This window comes from Bacillus rossius, chromosome 2, assembly GCF_032445375.1.
Source record: "Bacillus rossius redtenbacheri isolate Brsri chromosome 2, Brsri_v3, whole genome shotgun sequence".
Classification (NCBI taxonomy): Eukaryota; Metazoa; Arthropoda; class Insecta; order Phasmatodea; family Bacillidae; genus Bacillus; species Bacillus rossius.
The window spans coordinates 91,773,583-91,799,671 of record NC_086331.1 but is presented as its reverse complement, the minus strand read 5'-3'; the positions used below and the strand labels follow the sequence as shown (position 1 = coordinate 91,799,671).

Here is a 26,089-nt window from a genome sequence, read left to right as displayed (position 1 = left end):
ACACAGAAGGTAACTTATTATCTCTGCATTCTGCCTGGAATTCAGGGTGCATTATGAAAATATTCAAACTGGAATCTAAATACTTTTTTGTGCTCTTCTGTCTGCAGTAATGGGATTCAACACAAGGATAACACAAAATATGCTTTCGGATACGGTTCTCGTCTTCTTCCGAAAACTTATTATGAGGGGTATGTTTATATGTTGCATGTCCTTCGAAATGCCAAAATCGCGAATGTGCCACATTCGTGATTTTAGCTAAGGAATAATTTTATATTTCAAGACAATTTCATGAATGTACCACATTCACTATTTTGGCATAACAAAAAATGCAAATATTCCACTTTCGTGTAAAAAGAACTTGCGATTATTGCTACAGGAATAGAGATACAACATTCGTGTTTATGGCAAAACATAGATATTTAAAAATACTTTCTACCTATGTACATATCAAAAAAAGTGATTTTTGCACATTCGTGGTTCTGGCATAAGGGGGACGATATAACAAAAAAAGTAATGGACCAAGAATAGATACCTGAGGTACTCCTTGTTTGATATCGCCAAAACTTGACTCCACTTCTCTACCAGTCTGTGGATCATATATTAGTACTTTCTGTTACTATCCAATAGATATTATTTAATCAACAACAATAAATTATTTTCAATACCGTATAATTGCAATTTCTTTAATAAAATGTCATGGTTAACACAGTCAAAGGCTTTTGTTCACAAAAGATAGCTAAAGCATACTCTTTATTATTTAATATGTTTAATATATTAGTTAATAAGTGGTACACTGCATTTACAGTAGACAAACCTTTTCTAAAGCCAAATTGGAAAGGAGAAAATATATTATTTAGTTCCAAATGTTTAATCAATCTTACATAAGTAGCTTTCTCAAAAATTTTACTGAAAACTGAAAGATGAGAAATTGGTCTATAATTAACTTCTCTCTCTCTATCCCCCTTCTTATACAAAGGTTTAACAATGGCAGTCTTTAATCTATTGGGAAATATACCAGTGGCTATCATACAATTGCAAATTTCACCCAAGGGATGGCTAATTATGTCGGCAGAATTTTGTAATATAATACTAGACATACCATCAATACCACGTGAATGTTTGATAATATTATCAATTTCATATTTTGAGGTAGGTACGTATTGTATATCTGCTAAATCTCTATTTACACTGTCAAGGCAAAATTTATCAGACTTATCCAGTAATTCAGGTGTTAACAAGGAATCTACTACAGAAATAAAATATTTATTGAACTGTTCCGCTACTAATTTTGGCCGAATAATTTTTTGAGTATCATTACCCGACTTCAAAATTATTGAATTATTACTACCACAAGAGGATATTTTACATAATTCTGTCTTTATAACATACCAGGCAGTTTTAACTTTATTTTTTGATTTTTGCTTTAATGAATCAATTTCCATTCGTTTAGCCTGAAATATTACTTTATTAAGAATATTACAATATCTTTATAATAGTCTGTTAGATCAGAATCGTTACTAACACTGCTACTCAGAAACAATTCCCTTTTCCTTTTGCAAGAATTCCTTATACCTGCGGTTATCCAAAACATTACTTTTTTTGTTTATATACTAACAGATTTAAAAGGAAAACACATTTAAAATAATCTTATAAAGATTGAATGAAATAAATTAAATTTAATGTTACAGTTTGATTCTTGTACAACTTGATCCCAGTTTTGTACTAACAAACACTGCCTAAAATATATATTATTTTCCTTAGACATATCCCTTATCTTTTTACTCCTTATACCTTGCAGAATATGTTTACTTAAGTATAGTAAGTTTAAAATTTGACCATCATGGTCAGATGGTCCATTTATAAAATTTAAAGTTTCAGTCTTATCTAAAATATCTTTGTTAGCAAAAAAAATATCAATTTTTGTTATATAATTAATTGTAATACGAGTTGGAAACGTAACAGTCTGTACTAAATTAAAAGTGCTCAACATATTTACTAAATTTAACTTATCATTCCTATCCAATAAAAAATTAATATTAAAATCTCCACAAAGTACCTACTATCTTATCAGAAACTTTATTCAAATAAAAAAGAACCCTCTCTAGCATACCAACAGATGTATTATTAAAATGAGATGGGGATCTATACACACAAACAATTATAATTTTTAGATTCTCAAGATCAATTCGACAAGCACAACATTCAAAAACCTTTTCAATACAAAAGGATTCTAAACAAACAGGGACTGTAGTTATGTCATTAGAAGTAAAAATACATACTCCACCCATTTTGATTTTAGTTCTACAATATGATGAGCACAAGTTAAATCCTTTAATATTCAACTGACCTATTTCCATCGACCTAAGATGATGTTCAGATAAACATATTGCAACAATTTTACTTTGAAACGTACCATTTAAAATTTAAGGTTAATTGCTAGTTCTCTATACTTTAGTTGTAGGCCTCTAATATTCTGGTGTATAATACTAACCAAATTTCCCATAGAATTTTGCTTACTAATGAAATTATTAGCTCCTCTACAATTTACATTTAATGATTCAGGTAGAGATACTGGAGCATTTACATTTAGTTTTTTGATTCACTATGTACCTGCATTATTAAACTGTAATGGTATAGGAACAGTCTTCTTTACCCTAGGCCTAGTAACAATAATGTCATAGATCCTTTTACTTAATACTTCTTTACCGGAGTTATTTAAGTGATATCCATGCCTAGTAAAATACTTTCTATCGAAATCGTCTACATCAACAAACACAGAATTAACAAAATACTTACAAAGACCTTTCATTTTGTGGTTTGTTTTACGAACTTCTTCATTTACACAAGACCACATTGGCAACTGATGTTGCTGTGGTATATCCACAACAACAACATTTGTAAAGGTTAACTTAGACAACTTGTTCTTTAATTCATTAAACACATGGGAACTCTCGTTGCATATAATATCATTGCTTCCCCCTACTATAATTACAGTGTCTGAACGATTGAAATTTTCACACTTATTCTCACAGTCCTTTATTACTGTAGCACACCTCGACCCCGGCTTCACAAATCCTATAACTGAATGTTTTGGAATAAGGTTACTAATTTCCCCTGCTAAACCACGGCCATGGCTATCGGAAAACAAAGTGACTTTACCTGCATTTTTTTTGGTTTTAACATTTCCCAATTTCTTCCGACTTGGAAAACCATCAAGACTATCGTTGTAAACATCGTTTTCCAAAATACTGAACCTATTTTCCACAGGTATAGTAGTTGTTCCTCCTTGATTTCTTGAGAACTTTGTACATTTCTTGTGTACCACTTCTGCCCACGTAGATTTGCTGGTAGAACTAATTATGTATCTCTGTTGTATATCTGTATCTCTTCTTGCGAAATTTTTATTATTTCTTGAAGGGATGCAATTTCTTGTAAAAGATGCTTTACATCGTCTGCACTTACTGATGTTTCTTTTAAAAGTTCAGCTGCACTGTTTTTAGCACGAAATACTAATGTTTCTTCTTGAAGAACTTATACTTTTTTTTAAGGAAATATTTTCCTCCATTAAAAGATTAACTGCAAACACTAATTTATCAAAATTATTTTGAATGTCTTCAGTCTCAAAGTTTACAGTACCGCTAACCTCACTGACGCCATTACTGGTATTAATACACATGTTGCATTGCCACTCAGTTTCAGGTATTTAATTTGGTCAACATCACAGCATTTCACAAAATGAAACCATTTATCACAATAATCGCAAAATATACCATTTCTTACTTTTTTACAACATTTACCACAATGATCGTCAGTAACTATCTTTATTCTTTTGCAGCTACTGATGTTTGGAACCTTATTCGGCGCCATAACAACTCGTATAAATCCTCGCAATATGGTGTTTTTTTTACGAGTGATCGGCAAACTTAGAAATTCGGTACTATTCTGGTTTGGCTCTCATCCGTGCGAAGTATGGGTTTGGCTCTCATCCCTGCGAAATATAGGCGGGGGAAATGAAAATTCCAAAATGTTTTTTTTGTTTTAATTTCCTGACGTAATTTTAATTCATTCTATAAGAGGGTGTTGTGATACTCCAAGTAGTTTACCAATACCTAGTGTACCATTTTAACAATTGGTTAGTTTCGTTACATTTAAAATAGCATAGAATGGTTTGCTATGTAAGGTTAGCTACATTATAAATAAAATTGTTGAACAGTTAGTTGGTCAGGTTATCTATGTTAAAAATACTACATAATAGTAAGTACCTATATTTAGTTAGTGTAGGTTACGTGCATTTTAATTTGGTGAGTTGTGACTAACTATTCAAACAATTTTACAGTATTTTTAATATATTTAACTTAACAAACCATCCACACTTAACCAACAGTCACACTATTTTAAAGTATTTTAAATGTTGACAACCCAACCCAAACAACCTTTTTTAAATATCACAGTAGTATTTGTAATATATAAGTGTAACCTTACTTTTTGTTAAAATGGGATATTACTGGTAAACTACTTGGGGTATCACCACAGCCTCTAAGAGAATGATTTAAAAACATATCAAGAAGTAAGAGAAAGCATTATGTAATTTTTAATTTGTTAAAGAGGCTCTCCTTTAGAATTACCAAGATACTTTACCTTAAATTGATTATAAATATACATATATATAATAGGTACCTTTATTTGAATGTGATACCTGATAAGTTAATTTTTATAATTTCTAGGCATTTAGGTAATGAGGCGACATTGAAAAACTTAAAAAAAAAAACCCTGAAGTTTGATTGTTTTAGGAGCGTGGCCATCTTGTACATGTTTTGTAAATGATGCTGAAGACTTTTTGCAGGTGGTAACTGTGTTTTTTGGTAACGCTTGCTGTGACTACCTATTGAGACATGCAAAGGTTAGACCACTCTTTTGCTGGATATAACATTGTGGTGTTAACATTAGTGTTTTTTTTTAACAGAAGGAAGATTTTTTTTATGAAATGTTTTAATGCTTTTTATTAGTTTGTTGAAGTGAGAAGTTTTGGTTGGAATTTCAATTAAAAGTTTTTTTTGTGAAAAAAAGTTTTGTGCAAGCATAAAACCTGAAAAATAATTTTAGTTAGTAACAAAAAAAGTTAGTACAATGGAATGATATAGTAATAAGTTTTATATAGTAATAAGTTTTTATTGCTGGTTTCCCATTGGTTTAGAACCCACTACTAATTATCTTGGTTCTCGTCACTTTAAGGCTCTGTATAACCATATGACATGAAACCCAATTTTACCTTCACATATCACCATGCTCATCCTCAAGGCAACCACAAAACTGACACTTATTACAACCAAAATTTTGTGATTAAAAGTTGAATTTTTATCATAAAGAAAAGTTAAATAACATTTTTCAAATAAATAATTTTAATTTTTTTACTTTTGTGTTATTTTTGGATGCCTAGTGGTTACCTAGGTGAGTAGATAATCTAGTACGTATATAACATCATACAATGTGAAGTAAAAAGTGGTGTGCTTAAGTATAAATTTAATTTGAAATTTTTACATATAATCTAATTAAGCTAAAATTGATTCTCATGTCTTAATATGATTTATTAATGCTTTTTCAAGTAACCAAGCTGTATAATAATTTAAATGTAACCATTGTAACTTATAAAGTGATAATTTAATCAGCATTCATTATTTAATGAATGAACTAGTAAAGAATTTCTTTGCCACTAAAATCAAAAGATTTTGAATTTTGAATAGATTCCCCAGCAGTAGTCCTAAGTTCTTTACACATTAAGAGTTACACATTAGTACCTTTTTGAAAAAGTACTTCAAAGATATCAGCTCTTCTTTTGTAGTAAATGAGTTGGTTATAGATTTGACAAAATCATGGCCCAAATAAGATTATTGTCACACCAATTAGTAAAATTAAATGGATCTGGAAGAGTTGAGCGTCATGTATAGAATATATATATTCTTGAAGATTTTGAAATCGTATTTACAGAACTCCACTCTATTAATGCATGTACTTTTTTTTATTATCTGATCTGTGCTAAGATGAATAGATAAGTAAATAGATATTTGCTGTAGACTGCTAGTGCATTACAATCCTTGACATTTTATTGATTTTTCTTCCGTTGAATAAAAAACTGAATTTTTTTCACTTCTTTAACTAACTGTGATTATTTTTCCAGTCACTCCTGAAGGAAATCTAATTGATACTGGCTGCCAAAATGGACAGTGCAGACACTGAAGACGATGTAAGTAATATGAATCATTTTATGTTTTTGTAGCATTGATATATATGCTAGTTTACTTGAAAGTTAGATCAATTTGCTATTAATCAAACATAATTTTAATTTATTTATATTTATAACATGCCCACTGTCTGAAGGAGCTCAATGGGTTGGGCATGACATAAAGACAGTCAAACAAATACTTATACATATACAGAACACAAATACACAGTGTACAGTGCAGGTGCTACAAGAGGCAGGCACTGCATGCAGGTAGGCATTACATACAGGGAAAGCTCTGCATGTAGGTAGGCACCACACATGTTCTGTTATGTTCCAGGGTTTAAATGTTTGCATTATATTGGGTATTATTTTAATGAAGATGACTGTACAAAAGAAAAAAAAAATATTACTGTATAATTACTGCATATCAATAGCCAGTATACATTGGATTTGTTAAGTAATAGAATGTACCAGTTGTTAATACTGTATGTGTGATTAATTAAATATACCAGGTGTTAATACTGTACTGGTGTTGGGACTAGTGCATTTTACGATTCCATAACAATACTAATGACGTCACAAAGATGGTATCGCTTACATCATTACCACCCCTACATTCTTACAGGACAAGTGCAGGAACATGGGAGTTTTGGGAGGATAACATTTAACTCACTTTTCTCATTTATTGCATTTTTTGAATAATATGTTTCATTGGTATCTTAACACTTTGAGTGCTATGGACGTAATTTTACGTCCTGCGATTTATTTTGAGAAATGCGACTGACGTACTGGTACGTACATGATCTAAAAATACTTTCTTTTGGCTAGTAGTAGTATTACGTCCGTTTTACCAGTAAAAGTTCTTTGATCATTTTAGTTTATAATGCCACCGCTAGACCGCATAGGAATCGAAAATGTGGGCTGATAGAATCAATTGTTTTGCTTCGGCCAACCTGAACGCCCTGATATGAAAGACCACTGGAGCTCTACACCAGTGGTTTCCTGCAACTTTTGCCCTAATTTGATGTCAAGGGATATGTTTTTATCACTGTTAGCAAATTTTCATTTGAATTACAATGAGCACATTCAACAGTAAGGCGAACCTGGGTTTGATCCTTTGCACAAAGTGCGCCCACTCCTTGAACTATTGCGTCAGAAATGTAGAACATCATTTCAAGTTACAGAAGACATTACAATAGATGAAGGAATGTGTGCCTACAGAGGCAGACTGTACTTCAAACAATACATGCCACAAAAACCCAGTCATTATGGGATAAAGGTGTACATGCTATCCGACTCAAAGACAGGGTATGTTTGGAACTACAATATGTTTTGTGGCAAAGACAATGTAGTCACTGATGTTGTCATGCGACTACTGGATGACTTGGCAGGAAAAGGTCACACTTTATTTACTGACCGGTATTACACAAGCTCTTCCCTAGCTGTGCAGCTAGAAAAAGTGCAGACAGGCCGCTAAAGGTGACAATAGCCCGAGGTGGGACGTGCGCGGGGAGCAGTGGAGGTGGGTAGCAAAGATTCTTGTAATCCAGTGAGGCACTCATGGCATGCCGTACGTCAATGGGCAGTGCGTGACGTCAGTTGCAGTGCGGGGCCAACAACCCGCTCCGAACCTGGTATGCGTCATCCTGTTAACGTTGGTAACACTGCTCCCTCCTTACACATGTTCTTCCCGAACAGGTAACACATCCCTTCCGGCATATCCCCTTAATTGGTCCAAATGTACCACTTTCATTCGTCCCCTCTTTTCTCTCTGGAGCGGTAGACCACATCATTTAGCCACTTCAAGACCTCATTTGGGCCTTCCCTCACTGCTTAAAGCTTAGGGCACCTTCCCTTCCTTTGTTGTGGGTTTTACAGCCACACCAAATCGCACTCCTTACATCCGGTTGAGTTAGCCTTCATGTCGTACCTCGTCTTTATTCAATTCGTCGCTAATCGAAGATTTTTGCGGCTTCTTGTTTAAGCACCATTTGTTCCTCTAGACCATTCACATAATCAGTGAAAAGAAGCTTCTGAAGTTTTGAGTGACTAGTTGGTTCCATCAATGACTTGGTACTATCTTCGTATATATAATAATATTAGTATATACTAATAATATTTGTATAACATATTTGTATAATATAATTATATTTGTATTATATAATATTTTTGTAATTTAATAAAAAGAATTTCATTTTTAATTATCAGATTTGATTAATGGATTTAACCTAAAATAATGTAAAACATTATATCTTAGAAATTTGACCTCCTAGGCAAAAACTAATGCCATATTTCAATTTAGGGCACCAAATTCATAGTGTTATGAATGCAAACAGGACCGTGACACGCGCCAGGTTCGGAGCTGGCTGGCGGCCCTGCCAAGCCACTGGCGTCATGCGCGTATCACGTGGCCGCCACTGACATAAGGCATGGCACGTGTGCCTGGCCGGATTACAAGGGTCGTCGCTACCCTTTCCCCCCCTCTACAGCATTCGCATCATCCTGCCTTGGTGCCGTTATCTATCACTGAGCGGCTTTGGGGATTTTGCGGGCCGCCGCACGAAGTGGCGAAAATGGATGCCACCCTTCTTGACTGTTTGGGCGTCGGGTCAGCCCGGGATGACGTGACTCGTCAGGGCTGCTTTCGTCGGTTCAAAAAGGATGCCACACACTACTTAAGCAGCAATGCCGACCTATGCAACAGTTCCGAGTGGATTCCGAGCGAAGGGAAGTGCGACATCGTAGAAGAGGGTGAGAGACTCCTCCTGAGAGTTTCACGTAGCGGAGTTTGACTGAATCGGGAGAGTGCTGCGACTGAGTGATGTGAGACTGTGTTTGTGGACTGGCGCGAGGTAAGTGGCGAACCACTGTTGAGCCTAGCTCCAGTTAGGAGTGTGAACTGCAGAACTTGACAGAGATTGAGTTACTTGAGGATAAACATTTTTAAGTGCCAGTGATTTGAGATTGGACATTTTTAAGTACAATTATTTATTATCAAAGTAAATATTAGTAATCAATAAAACTGTAATTTGAAAACTTAATTGGGCTATCCCTTACGAACCCAGTTCTCCCTATATATTAAAATCGTAACATTTTGGGGTCAGAAGTTACATAGCCCTAATTAAATAATTTACGAATAGTTCATAGAGATTAAAAAAATTAATTAGAATTTAGATTTTTAGTATTAAAATTAGTGTTAGGAACTTTAGTTGGTTTTGAGTGTAGTAGTAGTAAAGTTAGTGTTAGTTTTGAGTAGGAATTTAGGTTAGCTCTTTGATGAAATTATAGCATAGTATAGGACAGTAGTGATATGGACAGATTAATAGTGCATGTTAACAAGGAAGATGGCTGCCGACGAACTTAAAAACATAATGGCTTTCTTGGCCAAAATGAATAATAATAAAGAGAAGGGACAAGAAGAGATGAAGAATAAAATTGATAATAGCCAAGAAGAGATGAAGAATGAAATGGAGTGAAATGAAGTAGGTACTGACAAGAAGAGCTGAAAAATGCTATGTAACCAAGATAGAGGACATCAAGAAGAACCAAGAAGAAATGAAGAAGATGGATGAAACCAGCACTCAGTTGAAAGGCAAAGTGCAGAGTTTGGAGCAGCACCTTGCACATTAAGAACAGTAACTTGCCTGACAGGAACAGCAGTTAATTCAACTTGAACAGGCAACTGAACAGCAAGTAGCAGCTTTAACTGAAGAGTGCTGTTGGATGATCAAGGAAGCTACAACTGCTACGAAACAGAGTAGTTATTCCAGAGACCTGAAGGTGAAAGGTGCAACTGGTCACCCAAAATTCAAGCCACCCACCTTCGATGGCTAATCGTTGTGGGCTATATACAAGCGACAGTTCTAGGCAGCTGCTGAAGTGAATGGTTGGGATGAGGAAGAAAAGGCTACTGCACTGGTCTTGGCCCTGTGAGGATCTCTACTAGAGCTGCTGCAGACCATATCAGTTCAAGACCAGAAAGACTATGAAGTATTAGTAGAGGCCCTTGAGCTGAGGTATGGTGACCAACACATAGGCGAGGTGTATAGAACAGCCCTGAAGAAACGTCAACAGAGATCTTCAGAAACCCTCCAAGAATTCGAAGCCGACATTGAGCGGCTCGTGCACCTCGCCTACCCAGAAGCACCAACAGAGTTCTGCCAGAAGCTAGCCACTAGTGCTTTTATAGACGGACTCAGAGATGCGGAGGTTCAGCAAACTCTTCGTTTGGCCCGGCACAAGAAGAGCTGCGAGGCCTTGGTCCGCCCTGGAAATTGAGTCAGCACGCAGTGCCTCAAGAAACACAAGCATTAGGACATGGAGAGCTGGACTGGAACCCTACAATGCAGCGAATGCTAGAAACCCCACTAATGAAGTAGATATTCTCAGGGTATTGAAGAAGCTCCCGAATGATACTCCAGGTAACCAGATCAGAAGAGCAGGAGGACGCCCGCGGTGCTTCGTCTGCAATGAACAAGGCAGGACACATTCAGTGTTACTGTCCGACACGCAGTAAGACATTGCAGCAGGAAGAGAAACAGGAAGATCCACACGGAAATGAACAGTAACTGGTGTGAGGGGGCACATGCTAGCTCTACAGGAAATGGTAGCTCCTAGGGTTTTTCCTGTATCTGTACTTCATATAGGCCATGACAGTTTGTTGCTTAATTGATGGGTCAATGGCAGACAGTGTTTCCTTACTGTTGACACATGGGCATCTGCATCCATAGTTCGCACAGACATTGTAAGTAGGGAAAAGCTGAAGAGAACACCTATTTCATACAGATTCAAAACAGCCAAAGGAAAAACACTTAACCTGTGCATGGACAGCTGGATTTGGAGGTAAGGATTGTAACTTGGACATCATACAGACCTTTCTTGTTGCTGATATCACCGATGAGGTGAGTCTAGAAGTGGACATCATGAACCAATACAGATTCGTTATTGACATGGAAGGGCAGGTACTGTGAATTAAGGATGAAGAGGTGGTCTTGTTTACCCCCGACCAATTGGAAGATCCTGTAATGCAAGTGGTAGTTAACGAATCTGTTTCAATCCCAGTAAACCATTAGCAGATAATAGCAGCTAGGATTATCGAATACCCTAAGGGCAACATGAGCTACCTGATATAGCCAGATATGAAGTTAGGAGTAAAGACACTCCTGGTCGCTCAAAGAATTGCAAGGGTCGGCGAGGTTGTACCGGTCAGGGTGGCCAACCTCGATTCTAGAACAATGGTTCTTAAACAGGGAGACCCAATAGCTAGCTGCAAACCAGTCTCTTGGGTAGGCCAGTGTGAGTCTTCCTCACCTATTAGACGTGACACCCAACCACTGAACCCAAATCTAGATCATCTACTAAGGCAATGGCAAAATAATCTTAACAGATGGAGAAATAGAAGAAGTCAAAGCTTTTCTGGTAAGCAACCAGGATGTATTTTCCTTAGGGGATACTGACCTTGGGAGAACAAGCCTGGTCTACCATCGCATCAACACAGGTGATGCAGAGCCAATCCGACGGGAACCACGGCGGCTGCCTCTAGTAAAACAGGAAGAAGCAGAGAAGTTGAGCGCTGGTATGATGGAGGGTGGTGCAATAAAACCATCAGCGAGTCCTTTGGTTTACCCAGTTATTTAAGTGGTGTAGAAGGTTGGCCAACTGAGGTTCTGTGAGGACTACCGTAAGGTGAATGACATCACCAAGAAGGACAGCTACCCCCTCCCACATATCAATGACACACTGGATACACTCTATGACACCAGATGGTTCTCTACACTGGACCTTAAGAATGTTTACTGGCAAGTGAAGCTGCACCCCAAGGATAAGGAGAAAACTGCTTTCATGACAGGTAGTGGACTGTTCCAGTTCACTGTGTTACCAATTGGGTTATATTATGCTCCTGCAACTTTTGAGAGATTGATGGAACTTGTCCTGCATGGCTTGACTTGGAAAACATGCCTAGTATATCTGGACTACATTATTATGGTAGGGAATACAGTGAAGGAGCATTTGCAAAATCTCGAGGATGTATTCGACAGGCTTCGCCATTGCCAACTTAAGTTAAAGTCCTTAGAAGTGTTTCTTGTTCCAGCATGAGGTAACATTCCTGGGGCATATTGTATCACAGGATGGAGTGCGAACAAAATAAGATGAGAACTCTTTGCTATAGTGAAGTCTCTGCGACATTTACAAAAATATTAATATGGTAGAAAATTCGTTTTACACACTGACCATGCCACACTTAAGTGGCTACTATTGTTCAAGAGTACAAAGGGACAACATGTTAGGTGGATTGAAGAGATACAGCAATATGATTGTCAGATAGAACACAGGAAAGGCCGAATTCACAGCAATGCCAATGCCCCCTCCCGAAGACCTTGCAAAGTATACTGCAACTATTGAAATAGGGCGGAGAAAAATGAGGAGAACAACGATAACTAGCGGGGAAGAAAAATTGGCTAGTGCCAGTTTTAAGCTGTGCAGCGCAAGATCCTGACCTGGCACCTATTATAAGCTGGCTGGAGAGTGGTACTGGATGTCCAATATGGCATGATATCTCCAGTGATTGAAGGACTGTTAAAGCTTACTGGGCACAGTGGGATTCCTTGAGGATGATGAATGGGCTACTAATCAGGGCATGAGAGAGTCCAAATGGAAAGGTATTACAATGCATCTTCTCCTTCCAAAAAGTTTAGTGGCAGAGGTGTTGAAAGAAATCCATAATGGTACCTCTGGTGGTCATGTAGGTGTGAAAAAAACTCTAGCCAAGACCTGTCAATGCTACTACTATTGGTTGAGGTGTCGCCAGGATGTGGAGGCTTGGTGTAGACAATGCGAAGCATGCTTGGCTAAAAAAGGGCCACAACACCGGAGTTGTGGGAAAATGAGGGCCTACATTGTAGGGGCCCCCTTTGAGACGATGGCTATTTCCGAAGATTAAACAGGGTGTCCAGCGACCTGGAAAACCTGGAAAAACGGGAATTGTCAGGGAATTTCGTGTGTCAGGGAAAAGTCGGGGAAATGTCAGGGATTTTTTTAAAAATCGTCTGGAAATTTTGGCCGTGTTTGTTCTTCACGCAGCAGCACGATACAATATGCATATCGATTGTTCAATTCGCCGCGTACACAATGATCGACGTATCAATTATAATCGGCACATGGCTGTACACATTGCGGCCTGTTAGGCTGGCCAAAATGGCGCGCATTTGTGTACTCTTGTTGATTTTGGTTATCGTTTTTGTTGATGGATAAGTGAATTATTATATCATCAGCCAAACAAAGGTAAGAAACAAAATGTATGTATACTCTACTATAGTTGCTCTATGGGCAAGTCGCAAACTGTTGCCTAATTTGTTTCGTTCGCTCGGCAACGGTTCGTGATGTTCTTGGTTTGTAAACTCCGCAAGCACGCATGTCTGAGTAAAGCAAAAAGTAGAACACTCACTTTTTTTCACGTTCCGGTTTATAAACTGTTTATAAACCGGAACATTAAGAAGGTGAGAGTTCAACTTTTTGGTTCGGACATGCGTGCTTGCAGAGTTTATAAATCGGGTCAAACACAAGTCATGTTGTAACGTACTATATTATTTATTTTTTGAATTTTACGTTAGTTAGGCATTTTTCTTGCTTCGAAGTAGGCCAGGCCAGACAATGCAAATTTTTTAAAATACATGAACACACAGCAATTTTGTAAATAAAATGTGACTATTTCCTGAAACAAGCTATTGTTGCTGGAACATATCCTATATTTTTTCAGATTTATTTTCAGTTCATAAGTTTACATTAGGCCTAGGCCTATCTTATAAAAGATGCTTGAAGTTGAAGCTGACGGTTACTTTGTATAGAAAATATGTGCTGATAGGCCTATGTACTTGCATTGATTTTATCTGTGTTTGTGGTGCCTGAAACGTTTATTTGCTAATTAATGAAAAATAGGTTAATTTTCTCACAAGAATATTATTTTAAAGATTAGTGTGATAAAGGTAAAAAATTATTTTATTTTAACAGGTCACAACATGGCTTCAAAACTCAGATAAACTACATTCAGGGATGAATGGAACCAGAACCCATCCCTCTCATGGGCTCAGGCTATTGATGGCAGCCCATATGCAGCTTGGTGCAAACTTTGCAATCACAGGATTGAACTGAGTAATATGGGGAAGCAGGCTCTTACCAGTCATGCATCTGGAGTGAAACACAGCAGAAGAGTGCAAGGATTTCACATGAGTTCATCCATAGCAGTGTACTGTAAAACAACTAGGCCTATATCAGCAGCGTCACAAAATAATTCTGCTTCAGAGTCTTCTTCACCTTTGTCTGAATCTTCAAAATTGTTTAGTTCTGATGTACCCAGCTCACCTCAAGTATCTTCCCCTCCGTTGTTCCAAACAGATCCAGTCAGCAGTTCTAAATCTCTGCCTGATACTTCCTCGAATGCTGATAATTCTTATCTAAACCCATCCGCAACATGTTCTTGCACGTGCACATGTGGCAGTGCTAGAAAGGAATCAAAATCATTGACAAATTACTTATTAAATGATTCTGTAACACGTGCCGAAATACTTTGGTGTTTGTATTGTGTTATGGCTCATAATTCCTTAAGGAATGCAGAAAATAGTGTAGCAATGCATCGTAAGATGTATCACGACAGCAAAATTGCAGCTAAATTGCAGTTGGGAAAATCGAAAGTATCCTATACAATAGTTCACGGATTGGCTCCAGAATTTCAAAAGGAACTGCATGCTGATATATCAAAATCTTCTCATCTTGTAGTTGGCTTTGATGAAAGTTTAAATAAAATTGCCCAGAAACAGCAAATGGACATTTCTGTCCGTTACTGGAATGAAGATGATTCAATTACTTGCACTCGATATCTTACATCAGCATTTCTCGGCCATTCGACTGCAGCAGACCTGTTAAGTGCTTTTAAAAACTCTTTGCCTGTGAATACATTACACAAAATTATACAGGTGTCGATGGATGGCCCCAATGTAAATTTGCGGTTTTTAAAAGACTTGAAGCAAGATTTGAAGGAAGGTCGTACTGATGAGGGGGTAATATTGGATATCGGCACTTGTGGCTTACATTCATTACACTGTGCCTTCAAAGGCGCAATGAAGGAAACTGGTTGGGAAACTGTTAAATTCTTGCGTGCTATTTACAACCTGTTTCATAACATCCCCACTCGTCGTGCAGACTACATTAGAATAACTGGTTCCAGCTTGTTTCCTCTAAAATTTTGTCCAGTTCGTTGGTTAGACAACGTTCCTGTAGCAGACAGAGCATTGAAAATTTTGCCAAATCTTCGGAACTATGTTGCTGGTCTAAAGTCAAATACAGAACCTACGTGTGCTAGTTTTGTTATAGTGAAAAGTGCTATTAAAGATGTGTTACTTGGACCTAAACTTGCTTTTTTTTCATCTGTTGCTGCTGAAGTTGAACCACTTCTCAAAGAATATCAAACAAATGACCCCATGGCGCCGTACCTCTTTTCCGACTTTTCTTCAGTCATCAAGAATTTTATGACTAGATTTGTCAAAGCAGACGTAATGGCAAATACTACCCTGAGCAAAATAGATTTATCTGCAAATAATCTTTTGTCAAGTAAAAAAATTGACTTACGTTTTGGGACACGAGCTGCATTACGTTCAGAAAATGCAAGTCAGAAGGATATGGAATTATTTAGAGCAGACTGTCTAAAATGCCTGCAGGAATGTGTGAAAAGGATTTTAAAGCGCTCACCTCTTACATTCAGCTTGACAAGAGGCATTTCATTTGCTGATCCTTCTGTAGCCCTTATTCCCGATTTGGCCATCAAGAGGCTGTCATGTGCCTTAGATATATTTGTTAGTCATAATTGGCTCTCTGGAATTCAAGGTGACAAAATATCGAAGGAATTCAAAAGATTGTGTTCATTGACTGCAGTGCAGGAACATTTGAAACTCCATGTCCGATCCAAAGTACGCCTGGATAAGTTTTGGTTTGACCTTTTAAATGTTTACTGTAGTGAAAACACAGGGCATTTAGCATCTTTTTTGAAAATGATATTTATTATGTCTCATGGCAACGCAGCAGTAGAAAGGGGATTTTCAATAAACAAGCAGTGCTTGAAAATCAGCTGGACATTTCACTGATTGCTCAGCGTACAATGCATGATGGTATTTTGTCAGCTGGAGGTCTGGATAATTTTGTCGTATCTAAAAGATTTATTCATGCTGCTCGTAATGCATATTTAAAATACAAGGAATACACGGAACAACAGAAGAAGTTATTACAGGAAAAGGAAGAACAAGACACAAGAAAAAGAAAAGCAGCTGCTGAACTCTCTGCTTTGGAAGCTAAGAAAAAGAAAATCTTGGAAGATGCTGAAAAAGAAGCTGCTGTATTAAGCTTCCAGATAGAAGCTTTAAAAAAGTAGTGCTGCTAAGAAAAACCTTTGTTAAAATTTTAATTTGTGATTGGACTTAAAAGGTTTTTTTAAAGTTTTAAGTTTGGAACTATTGCATACTTAGCTAATTTGAATACTATATATATTATTTTTAAATATGAAGTGGAACTGACTTATGTTTTCAAAACCATCTAGTGAGTAACTCTTGAAGAAATTGAGGAACATGGTGATATGTGAGTACAATAAACATATTTCATATATTTTTTTTCACATTTTGTATTTTAGTATTAGACCTATTTACACAGTTGCTGTTGCTGAAAATTTTGCAGTATATTTTTACATATATTATAGTGTAAAAAATATTGACAAAGTTTATAAGAATTTAAATGGGAACGAGCATAGTGTCAGGGAAAATCCTAATTTTGTCAGGGAAAACAGGGAAATGTCAGGGATTTTTGAAATCCATTTTCACTGGACACCCTGTTAAAGATGGTAACCAGTATGTTATGGTAGCAATGGATTACTTCAGTAAGTGGCCAGAGGCTTATGCACTTCCTAACCAAGAAGCCACTACCATTGAGGATGCAATAGTCAACAACTTCATTTCCAGATTTGGAGCTACACTCAGACGAAGGCTGCAATTTAGAGTCAACAATATTTTAGGAGGTGTGTCGGTTGCTAGGAATAAATAAAATCCAGGACTACAGCCTTGCATCCTCAGTCCGATTGCATGGTGGAGAGGTTCAACAGAACTCTCGAGAAACACCTTGCCAAGGTTGTGGCTGTGCATGAACAGGATTGGGATCAACACATCCAGTTGTTCCTAATGGCATATAGGTTTGCAATCCATGACTCCACTGGGCAGACTCCTGCGAGTATTGTGTTGGGACAGGGAGCCGAAAAGCATCACTCATTGTATAAAACATCTAGAGGAGCGAATGGTGCTTATACACGAAGAAGCCCGCAAAAATCTTTGATTAGCAATGAATTGAATGAAGATGAGGTACAACCTGAAGGCTAACTCAACTGGATTTCAGGAGGGTGATTTGGTGTCGCTGTACAACCCGCAACGAAGGAAGGGAAGGTGCCCTAAACTTCAAGCTGCATGGGAAGGCCCGTATGAAGTCTTTAAGTGGCTAAATGATGTGGTCTACCGGATCCAGAGAGGAAAGAGAGGACGATGAAAGTGGTACATTTGGACTGGTTGAGGGAATATGCTGGAAGGGATGCGTTACCCATTCGGGATGAACAGATTTAATGTGTTTTCCTTCATCTTGAACTGTGCCTGTTCTCACAGCATTTCAACTTTAACAGTCTACATGAACATGAGTTTTCCCACTACGGTAACTTAAGGGCCCATCTAGTCATCCGTTTAGCACTATGAGTATTAAATTTCAATTGATCAAAGTAACATGAACTTTGATGATCTGTAACAATTTTTAAGGGTTTTAGGTAAATGTAATGTCAAAATTGGTCTAAAGCATAAATCAGAGCTAAAAATTCAAGGTGAGTAATAGGGTCTCTTGTTTCGATTGAAGTCAGCAAGTATGACTGACATAGGCAGTAGGCTGCAACTTTATGTCTATCCTTTGTATCAGGGTGGCTTCTATCCCTAGAGAATTAGCATCTGTATGAACTTCAATAGGCTTATTATTTTGGAAATGGGCTAAAACAGGAGCTGGAGTGAGTTTTTGTTTTAATGTTTGAAAGGCTTGTTCTTGCACTTCAACCCAAACAAATTTTTCCTTTTTTCTTTGACAAGATGGACAAAGGTTTCGCTGTTTGAGAAAAATTTGCCATAAATTTACAATAGAAAGAGATAAGGCCTAAAATCCTTGTTCTCCACGTTGATCTTTCGGTGCAGGGAATTCTCTGACTGCAATGAGTTTTTCAGGATGAGGCCTAATTTCCTCACTATTGACCAAGTGTCTCAGATCATCTTTCTTGAAATATCCGAAGGTGCACTTATAGGTTTTCAATGTCAGATTAGCTTCTTGCATTATTTTCAAAACTTGTTCTAACTGATCTAGGTGTTGATTGAAAGTCTTTCCAACAAAGAGAATGTCATCTAAATAGACCAAGCACAAGCCCCACTTTAACCCAGCCAAAGTCTTGCCACTAGACCTTTGCAAATTGAAGGGTCTGGTTTCAAACTAAAAGAAAGTGTTTTAATACAAAAGGTACCATCAGTGGTAACGAATGCAATCTTTCTGTCTTTCTCTGCCACTCTTAATTGGTGATAGCGTGAGTTCACGTCCAAGTGGGTAAAATATAGTGCTCCTGCCAAGTGAGTTAGAATATCATCAATCCTAGGAAAGGGGTACTTATTGTTTTATTGTTCATAATTCCGTTTTTGTTATGCTCCTGGTCTATGTTGTTAATTATCTCTGCTCCCCAGGAGAGACTCAATAAGGCACCAATGAAATTGGGGAACTGTTCCCTGTATCTAGAAATAAAACTTTTTCCTTGGTTTGTCCAATTTGTCTAGTATCCCAGCTAAAAACTCCCTTATATTTATGTAGTAACCTTATCAACTTATCTTTTGATCCTCCATTAACTTAAGATTAATTTTTAATTTGTTAGATCAAAATCAACTTGAACTTTAGCCTTAGAAAACCGTAGTTAGTTCCTGATACTCTACAGTAGGTATTTCCTCAAACTCATGCAAATACCCTAATTTCATTCCCTTATGAAGTTTGACTTGCTGGTTAGTTTTATTGGTAACCCAAATGTGGGTATGTTCATTTCAGTGTACAATGCTCATAGGTACTAATAATGAGTTCGATCTGAGACATCTTCTTTGGGTTCTAACTACCTCAACAGGTAAGTTATCTCCCTCAAAATTGACTGAAATTAGCTTATGCATCCTAGGAGCTAGCTGTAAATGGTCTTGTATTGAAACCCATCCTACTTTTGAAACATTTTCTGGTTCACTCTGTCCAAATTTGTGCTTTTCAAATTGTACTTTCTTTCTATCAAAATGTTTTAGAAATGGGGATAGCTTACTTCCTTGTGCGAGTCCCTTGTCTTGGTTAGGTACATCTTTTTAGCCTCTCTATCTTATTTGTCTTTTGTTCTCAAACAAAAATCAGAATGCTTTATAGTTAACGATAATTGGCGGTCATTTTGACATGAAATTATTACTCAGAATTTTGTTAGAAATATCACATTCAAAAATTTTTCCTCTGATCAGGCTTCCACAAGTCCCACAGCATGAAAATTAACAAATTTTCCTAGTTTCAAACGCAACTTAGTCATGTATTCTAAATTTTGAATTTGACCTGATACTTCTGTAAACCCCCTAGTTTCAGCAGGTTTCCAAAAATCTCTAGGTAGAGTCATTGTGTGTGAAATTATCTAATTTTAAAATTAATAGTTGCTTGACCATTTTAGAAAAATTAAAATTTTTACCCAAGAAAGTCTTATCAGTAAATAGCTCAAAACTATTTTTATTTAATTTTTATCTGCCACCATTTTGAATCAGGGCTCGATTATCTTCGCTACTGTGTGCAAAAATAAGGCCTTGTAGAGGTTTTGTTAAAGGTTTTTTGTTGGCTTTGACTAAAAGATAGAAGTTTCTTGTCTTTACAGATAAAAAGAGAACATTATAGGCTTACATAAAATGTATAAAAATACATTAAATACATTTAGAAAACATAAAAAAAATGACCTAGAAATATGCCAGAATATTGAACATTTTCAGCAATTTTCGTGACCTATTAAGGTGACTTGGGTTTGGAACCAAAATACCAAATTTTCTGTATAATAACTACGGCTAGAGTACTTTCCAGCTGTGTTGAGTTAAAGTAATGGTTTTAAGCCCTTCCTGCTTTTTTTTAGCATCAAAATTTCAAAATTTTCAACTTTTACTAATTTCAAGGTCAAATATCTTAAAAGGGGGACCGGATAAAATTTTTCTGTTCATGCCAAAAATTACATCTATTAGTGATTATCAAAATGTACAAGTTTCATTTTGTGGTTCAAACTGGTTTAAAAGTTAGAGTTGTTTGAAACATGTGTTAAATTGCTATACACGTAAGTACTTATAATTCAACAGTTGTTCATGTTTTCATATTATTTTTAAAAATGTCTTTGTCATTAAAATTAAATTACACTTATACATCATATGTACAAAAAGGTTTAGTAAAGAAACTCACAATAACATTCTTTACTCAGTTTGATATTCACTTGTACACTTTAGATACCCACGTGTGTGTAAGGAGACATGGATGTGCATGTTCTAACAAGCAAGGCTAGTTTAATCATACGCCTGGCAAGTTGTAACATGTCTACAGACAGTGCCAACCAGTTCAGTCTTGTGTGTGTTCTCAAAGAATGAAGATGTGTTTCTGTTTTTTTTATTCTAAGCAGCTACGTATGTTTTTTCGTTTGTTATTTGCAGTTGTGTGAAGTTCTGCTTTGAAGTAGCTTTCTTGAATGTCAACTAGGTTTTCTTACTGGTTTCTAAATACAGTAAACTCTCGATTATCCGTGTTAATTGGGACATTCCGATGCCCGGATAATTGAATGCCCATAAAAAAACCCGGATAATCCGTTTCACCGCTTAAAAATGGTGTAATTACTGGCAAAAGAGTGTCTCTTCAGTAGAATTCTGAGTACAAGCAAAGGCTTTGTATACCGTGTCCCAGCTTATTGGACCGTAAACAATACTGGCACTGTGTTGCCGCCATCCTTCTCCTGACCCCTTTATTGCTACCGGAGGGAGAGCGGCGGCAGTCCCAACTCAGCATCTCCCTCCACCCTTTTAACAACCTAAACCAACCAAACATACAAAGCATTGTCAACATCTGCGTGGGTAGATGTTTTCATGCTTTTACGTTTAGAAGGCCCTGCCACACTGTCTGATCTACTAGCAAACTGCAAAAGTTTTTCTTCACTTTTACTAATGTCTCGCATGGTTTGGATTCCAATTTCATATTCCTGTGCTAAATTCGCGGCAGTTTCTCCTTTTTTTAACCTGTCCACAACATCTAACTTCTCTGCTATTGTCAGCACTTTACGTTTCCTTTTACCAGACATGATTACAAAAACAAATGTGCCTGGGAGAACTGATGTAAATAACTGCGTGAAAAATGCCTCTTCCAGCCGTCAGGAGTGTGAGAAGATAAAAGAGGTAAAGGGACTTTTTTTTTTTAGCGTGGCGGGGCGCTGTGAAAAGAACGCTTGAAAAGAAAATGAAAAAAAGGGGGGGGGGGGGGGGTTGAGCCGGAAGCAGCAGTCAAGGCATTCCTTTTAGGTTTAAAGTGTGACAAATTGATGGGTGAAGGGGGGGGGGGGGGGGACCGAGGGTCTGAAGGGTCAGGTAAATAGCTTTCTGACACAGCAGTAAAAAAAAAAAGCGCAGCGCAGTCGCGGCCGGCGTAGCTACACCCCGTCATTTTTTTCACAACTTCATAAATAATTCAAGCACGGATAACCCGAAAACCGGATAATCCAGGCCCGGATAATCGAGAGTTTACTGTACATACTTTTAAAATGAATATATAGCAACAATATTACAAGAAACATGAAGTTCTCTGTTGGAACAGTTACAAACGAATGCTGTGAAAATCAGTCCTATGGAAAGTCAGAATTAAAGGCTGCATCACAATTAAATGAATCACAACGTTACCTTCTCAGAAAAAGAGTTAAAATAGATTGTTTAGCTAGTGTGTGTACTTATCACGAAAAGAAATATTTGGAGAAATACCATCATTTGTTTGGAAATTCGTGTTGTGATCCATTTTCATGCCATAAAAAAGTTATTAAAAAACAGTTGAGGGAAATAACCCTAGCATTGTCTGAAAGATGGCCCACACTGATTCATGGTAAATCTGTTTGTTGCTCTTGCCATAAAAAACTCTCAACACCTTCAAGTAGTGATTATGAGAAGTTTGATGTTGGAAAAAGTGTTGATGAAGAACCATTCCTTTCACCTGAAATTGTCGTGGAATCTATCAAAGACGCAGGCTCGGTTTTAGGAGTTTCGCCTACTAAAATAATGAAACTTAGTGCTGAAAATAAACACCTAGAAGTAAAGCGAACTGTAAGCAAATTTTCTGGTGCGATGCAGAAAAAATTAAGTGACACTTAACATCAGCTGTGAATTGTAAGATAAGGAAGAAGAATTAAAACTGAAGATTGTTGATACTGCCACAAAAGACTTACAACATCTTGTTGAAGATCTAAAGCGAAGAATAATGACCAGCACATCCAACAATGAGAAGATACAAGTTATAAGTGTAGTACCAAAGAGCTTGACAATAAAAAAAACTACACAATAGTTAAGTGTGAGTGAATACCTAGCTAGAAAAACCCACAAAATAGTTCAGGAACATGGTGTCATTCCACAGCTTACATCTAAGAAATCAGGGAAAAAATTGTCCAAAGAAACAAGAGAGTTGGCTGTTGAATTTTATGAAAGTGATGAAGTTAGCAGAATGTGTCCTGGAATGACGGATACTAAATTAGCTCGTCTTGAAAATGGAAAGAAAGAACTAAAGCAAGAACGTTTAATCCTATGCAATTTAAAAGAACTATACAGAAAGTTTAAAGAAGAACATCCATCAGTAAAGATGGGATTTTCAACATTCTGTTCTCTACGCCCCAAGTGGTGCATCCTGGCTGGAGCGAGTGGCACTCATTCTGTTTGTGTGTGTTCAATTCACCAAAATTTCAAACTAATGACAATAGCAGCTAAAATAGATGACTGGAAGATCCTTCTTGAAAAAATTGTGTGTTATCTGAACAGTGAAGACTATTTTTGGGGGAATGTGCAAAGTGTCCCGGAATAGCATCCTTGAATTTAGATGAAACATTGAACTGTTACTGTGATGAAGATGATGATATAACATATCAACAGTGGATGATAAGTGACCATTGCAGTCTTGTTACTATTATTGAAACATATGCTGAATTCAAAGAAACATTTGCTAGTAAACTAATTGTGTTGAAAAAACATCATTTTATCTCACATAGTCAATCACAGTTTTTGAAAACACAGAAAGAAAATCTTAAAAGTAATGAATGTGTAGTGATTGGTGATTTCTCTGAAAACTTCACATTTATCATACAAGATGAGATCCAGAGTTATCACTGGATCAACTCTCAGGCCACACTTCATCCTTTCTGTGTGTACTACAGAGATGAGACCAGGAATTTATGTATTCGAAACTTTTGTGTTATAAGTGTCTGTATGAATCATAATACATCGGCTGTGTACACATTCCAAACAAAGTTGATACCATTCATTAAGTCCTTTGTTCACAATTCAAATAAAGTTGTTTATTTCTCAGATGGAGCAGGAGGTCAGTACAAGAACGGGTTCAATTTTACTAACCTGTGCAAACATAAAGAAGACTTTGGAGTTGATGCTAAGTGGCATTTTTTTTTGCAACAAGTCACGGTAAGGGACCTTGTGATGGGGTAGATGGGACTGTAAAGCGACTTGTGGCTAAGGCAAGTCTGCAACGACCGGTAGAAGGCCACATTACAACACCAATCAGCATGTTCAATTTTTGCGTGGAAAACATTAAAGGAATCGACTTTGTCTTTGTAGAGGAAAGTGAAGTTCGAAAGGTAGAGCTTCGTTTAAAAAGTCGGTTTGATGAAGCTAAAAGAATTGTAAATACTAGAAACCATCATTGTTATGTACCAAAGGATAGGTCAACAATACAAGTCAGCACCATTTCAGCATCATTTGTCAGAAACTGTCAAGAATATACTATTGATGGAACTCCTGTAGTTTTTCATGTCAGTGACATGTCAGTGAAGGATAATATTGTGTGTGTTTATGACAACAGATGGTACATTGGTAAAGTTTGTGAGGTTTCAAAGGAAAAAATTATATCAAGGTGGTATTCTACAAACCAGGTGGTCCATCAACAAGATTCAGTTTAGCAAGCTATGAAGTCTCATGGGTGGAGATGAAAAATGTTTTGGATGTCCTCCAACCTACAGAGTTCACAACTATGAGAGGAAGAACATTTAATATTACAGAAGAGAAAAATACTGATCTCTCACTAGCCCACTTTCACAAATAAAACTTCGGCATCACAACTGTACCAAGTGAATTTCAAACTGCGTAAAGAATGTTATTGTGAGTTTTTTAACTAAGACTTTTGTTAAAAGTGTAATTTAATTTTAATGACAGACATTTTTAAAAATAATATGAAAACTGAACAACTGTTGAATTATATTTACATACGTGTATAGCAATTTAACACATGTTTCAAATAACTCTAACTTTTAAACCAGTTTGAACCACAAAATGAAACTTGCACATTTTGATAACCACTAATAGATGTATTTTTTGGCATGAACAGAAAAATTTTATCCGGTCCCTTTTAAGATATTTGACCTTGATATTAGCAAGATATGAAAATTTTGAAAATTTGATGCTAAAAAAAGCAGGAAGGGCTTAAAACCATTACTTTAACTCAACACAGCTGGAAAGTATTCTAGCCGTAGTTATTACACAGAAAATTTGGTATTTTGGTTCCAAACCCAAGTCACCTTAAAAGGTCACGAAAATTGCTGAAAATGTTCAATATTTTGGCATATTTCAAGGTAATTTTTCTTATGTTTTCCAACTGTATTTAATATATTTTTATACATTTTATGTAAGCCTATAATGTTCTCTTTTTATCAGTAAAGACAAGAAACTTCTATCTTTTAGTCAAGGCCAACAATAAACTTTTAACAAAACCTCTATGAGTCCTTATTTTTGCACGCAATAGTGAAGATAATCGAGCCCTGATTTAAAATGGTGGCAGATAAAAATTAAATAAAAATAGTTTTGAGCTATTTACTGATAAGACTTTATTGGGTAAAAATATTAAAATTTTCTAAAATGTCAAGCAACCACGCCTTGGTGATTTCACATGGAATGACTCGGTACCAACCTGTTTTTGTGATTTGCAATCCCTCTGTACATGGCCTGCTCATTAACATTTCAAACAAATGGGCCTACTGTAGGCAGTCCACTGGTGCCTATCATTCATTTTAGGGTTAGGTTCACTTCGTGTCTGCCTATAAGAATTATTAATGTATTGAGTCCTGTGTTTTTGTTTTGTTTTACTGGGCTTGTAACCTCATAGTGTCTAGTTCCCCATGCAACTGGTTCAACTGTCTTCCAAATTCAAATAAACTTCTTTCTATCTTTGTGTGAATACGGTTTGATCCTTTTTCTAGGGGCTTAAATTCCCTGATGTTCCTTATAGGAACTTGTTCCTGTTTCTAATTAATTTGATGTGTCCTTACATGACTCTTAGCATAGTCCAATCCTGCTTCAATGTTTCTCAAATTTCTAAATACTGTTCCACAGTGTTATTGGGAAAAAAACAGAATTTTTCCATAATCTCTGGTCTTAGGCCACACAATAGATATAGAATCTTACTAGCTTCAGTCACCTGAGCATCAGGTTGAATACAAAGATTCAATACATCTAACACCAAAGACTCAAATGGTTCATCGACTGCCTG

General features: G+C 36.7%; 1 protein-coding gene across 2 annotated transcripts in view; it reads left to right on the top strand.

Moving 5' to 3' along the window:
• Positions 1–26,089, top strand: part of LOC134529458 (tetratricopeptide repeat protein 39B-like) — a 207,871-nt gene that overhangs the window by 14,669 nt on the left and 167,113 nt on the right. For both annotated transcript variants that reach the window (XM_063363579.1, XM_063363578.1), the window contains exon 2: positions 6,176–6,241. In XM_063363579.1, coding sequence (XP_063219649.1) covers positions 6,215–6,241 — 27 coding nt within the window. In that variant the 5' untranslated portion in view covers positions 6,176–6,214. The remainder of the gene's footprint in view (positions 1–6,175; positions 6,242–26,089) is intronic.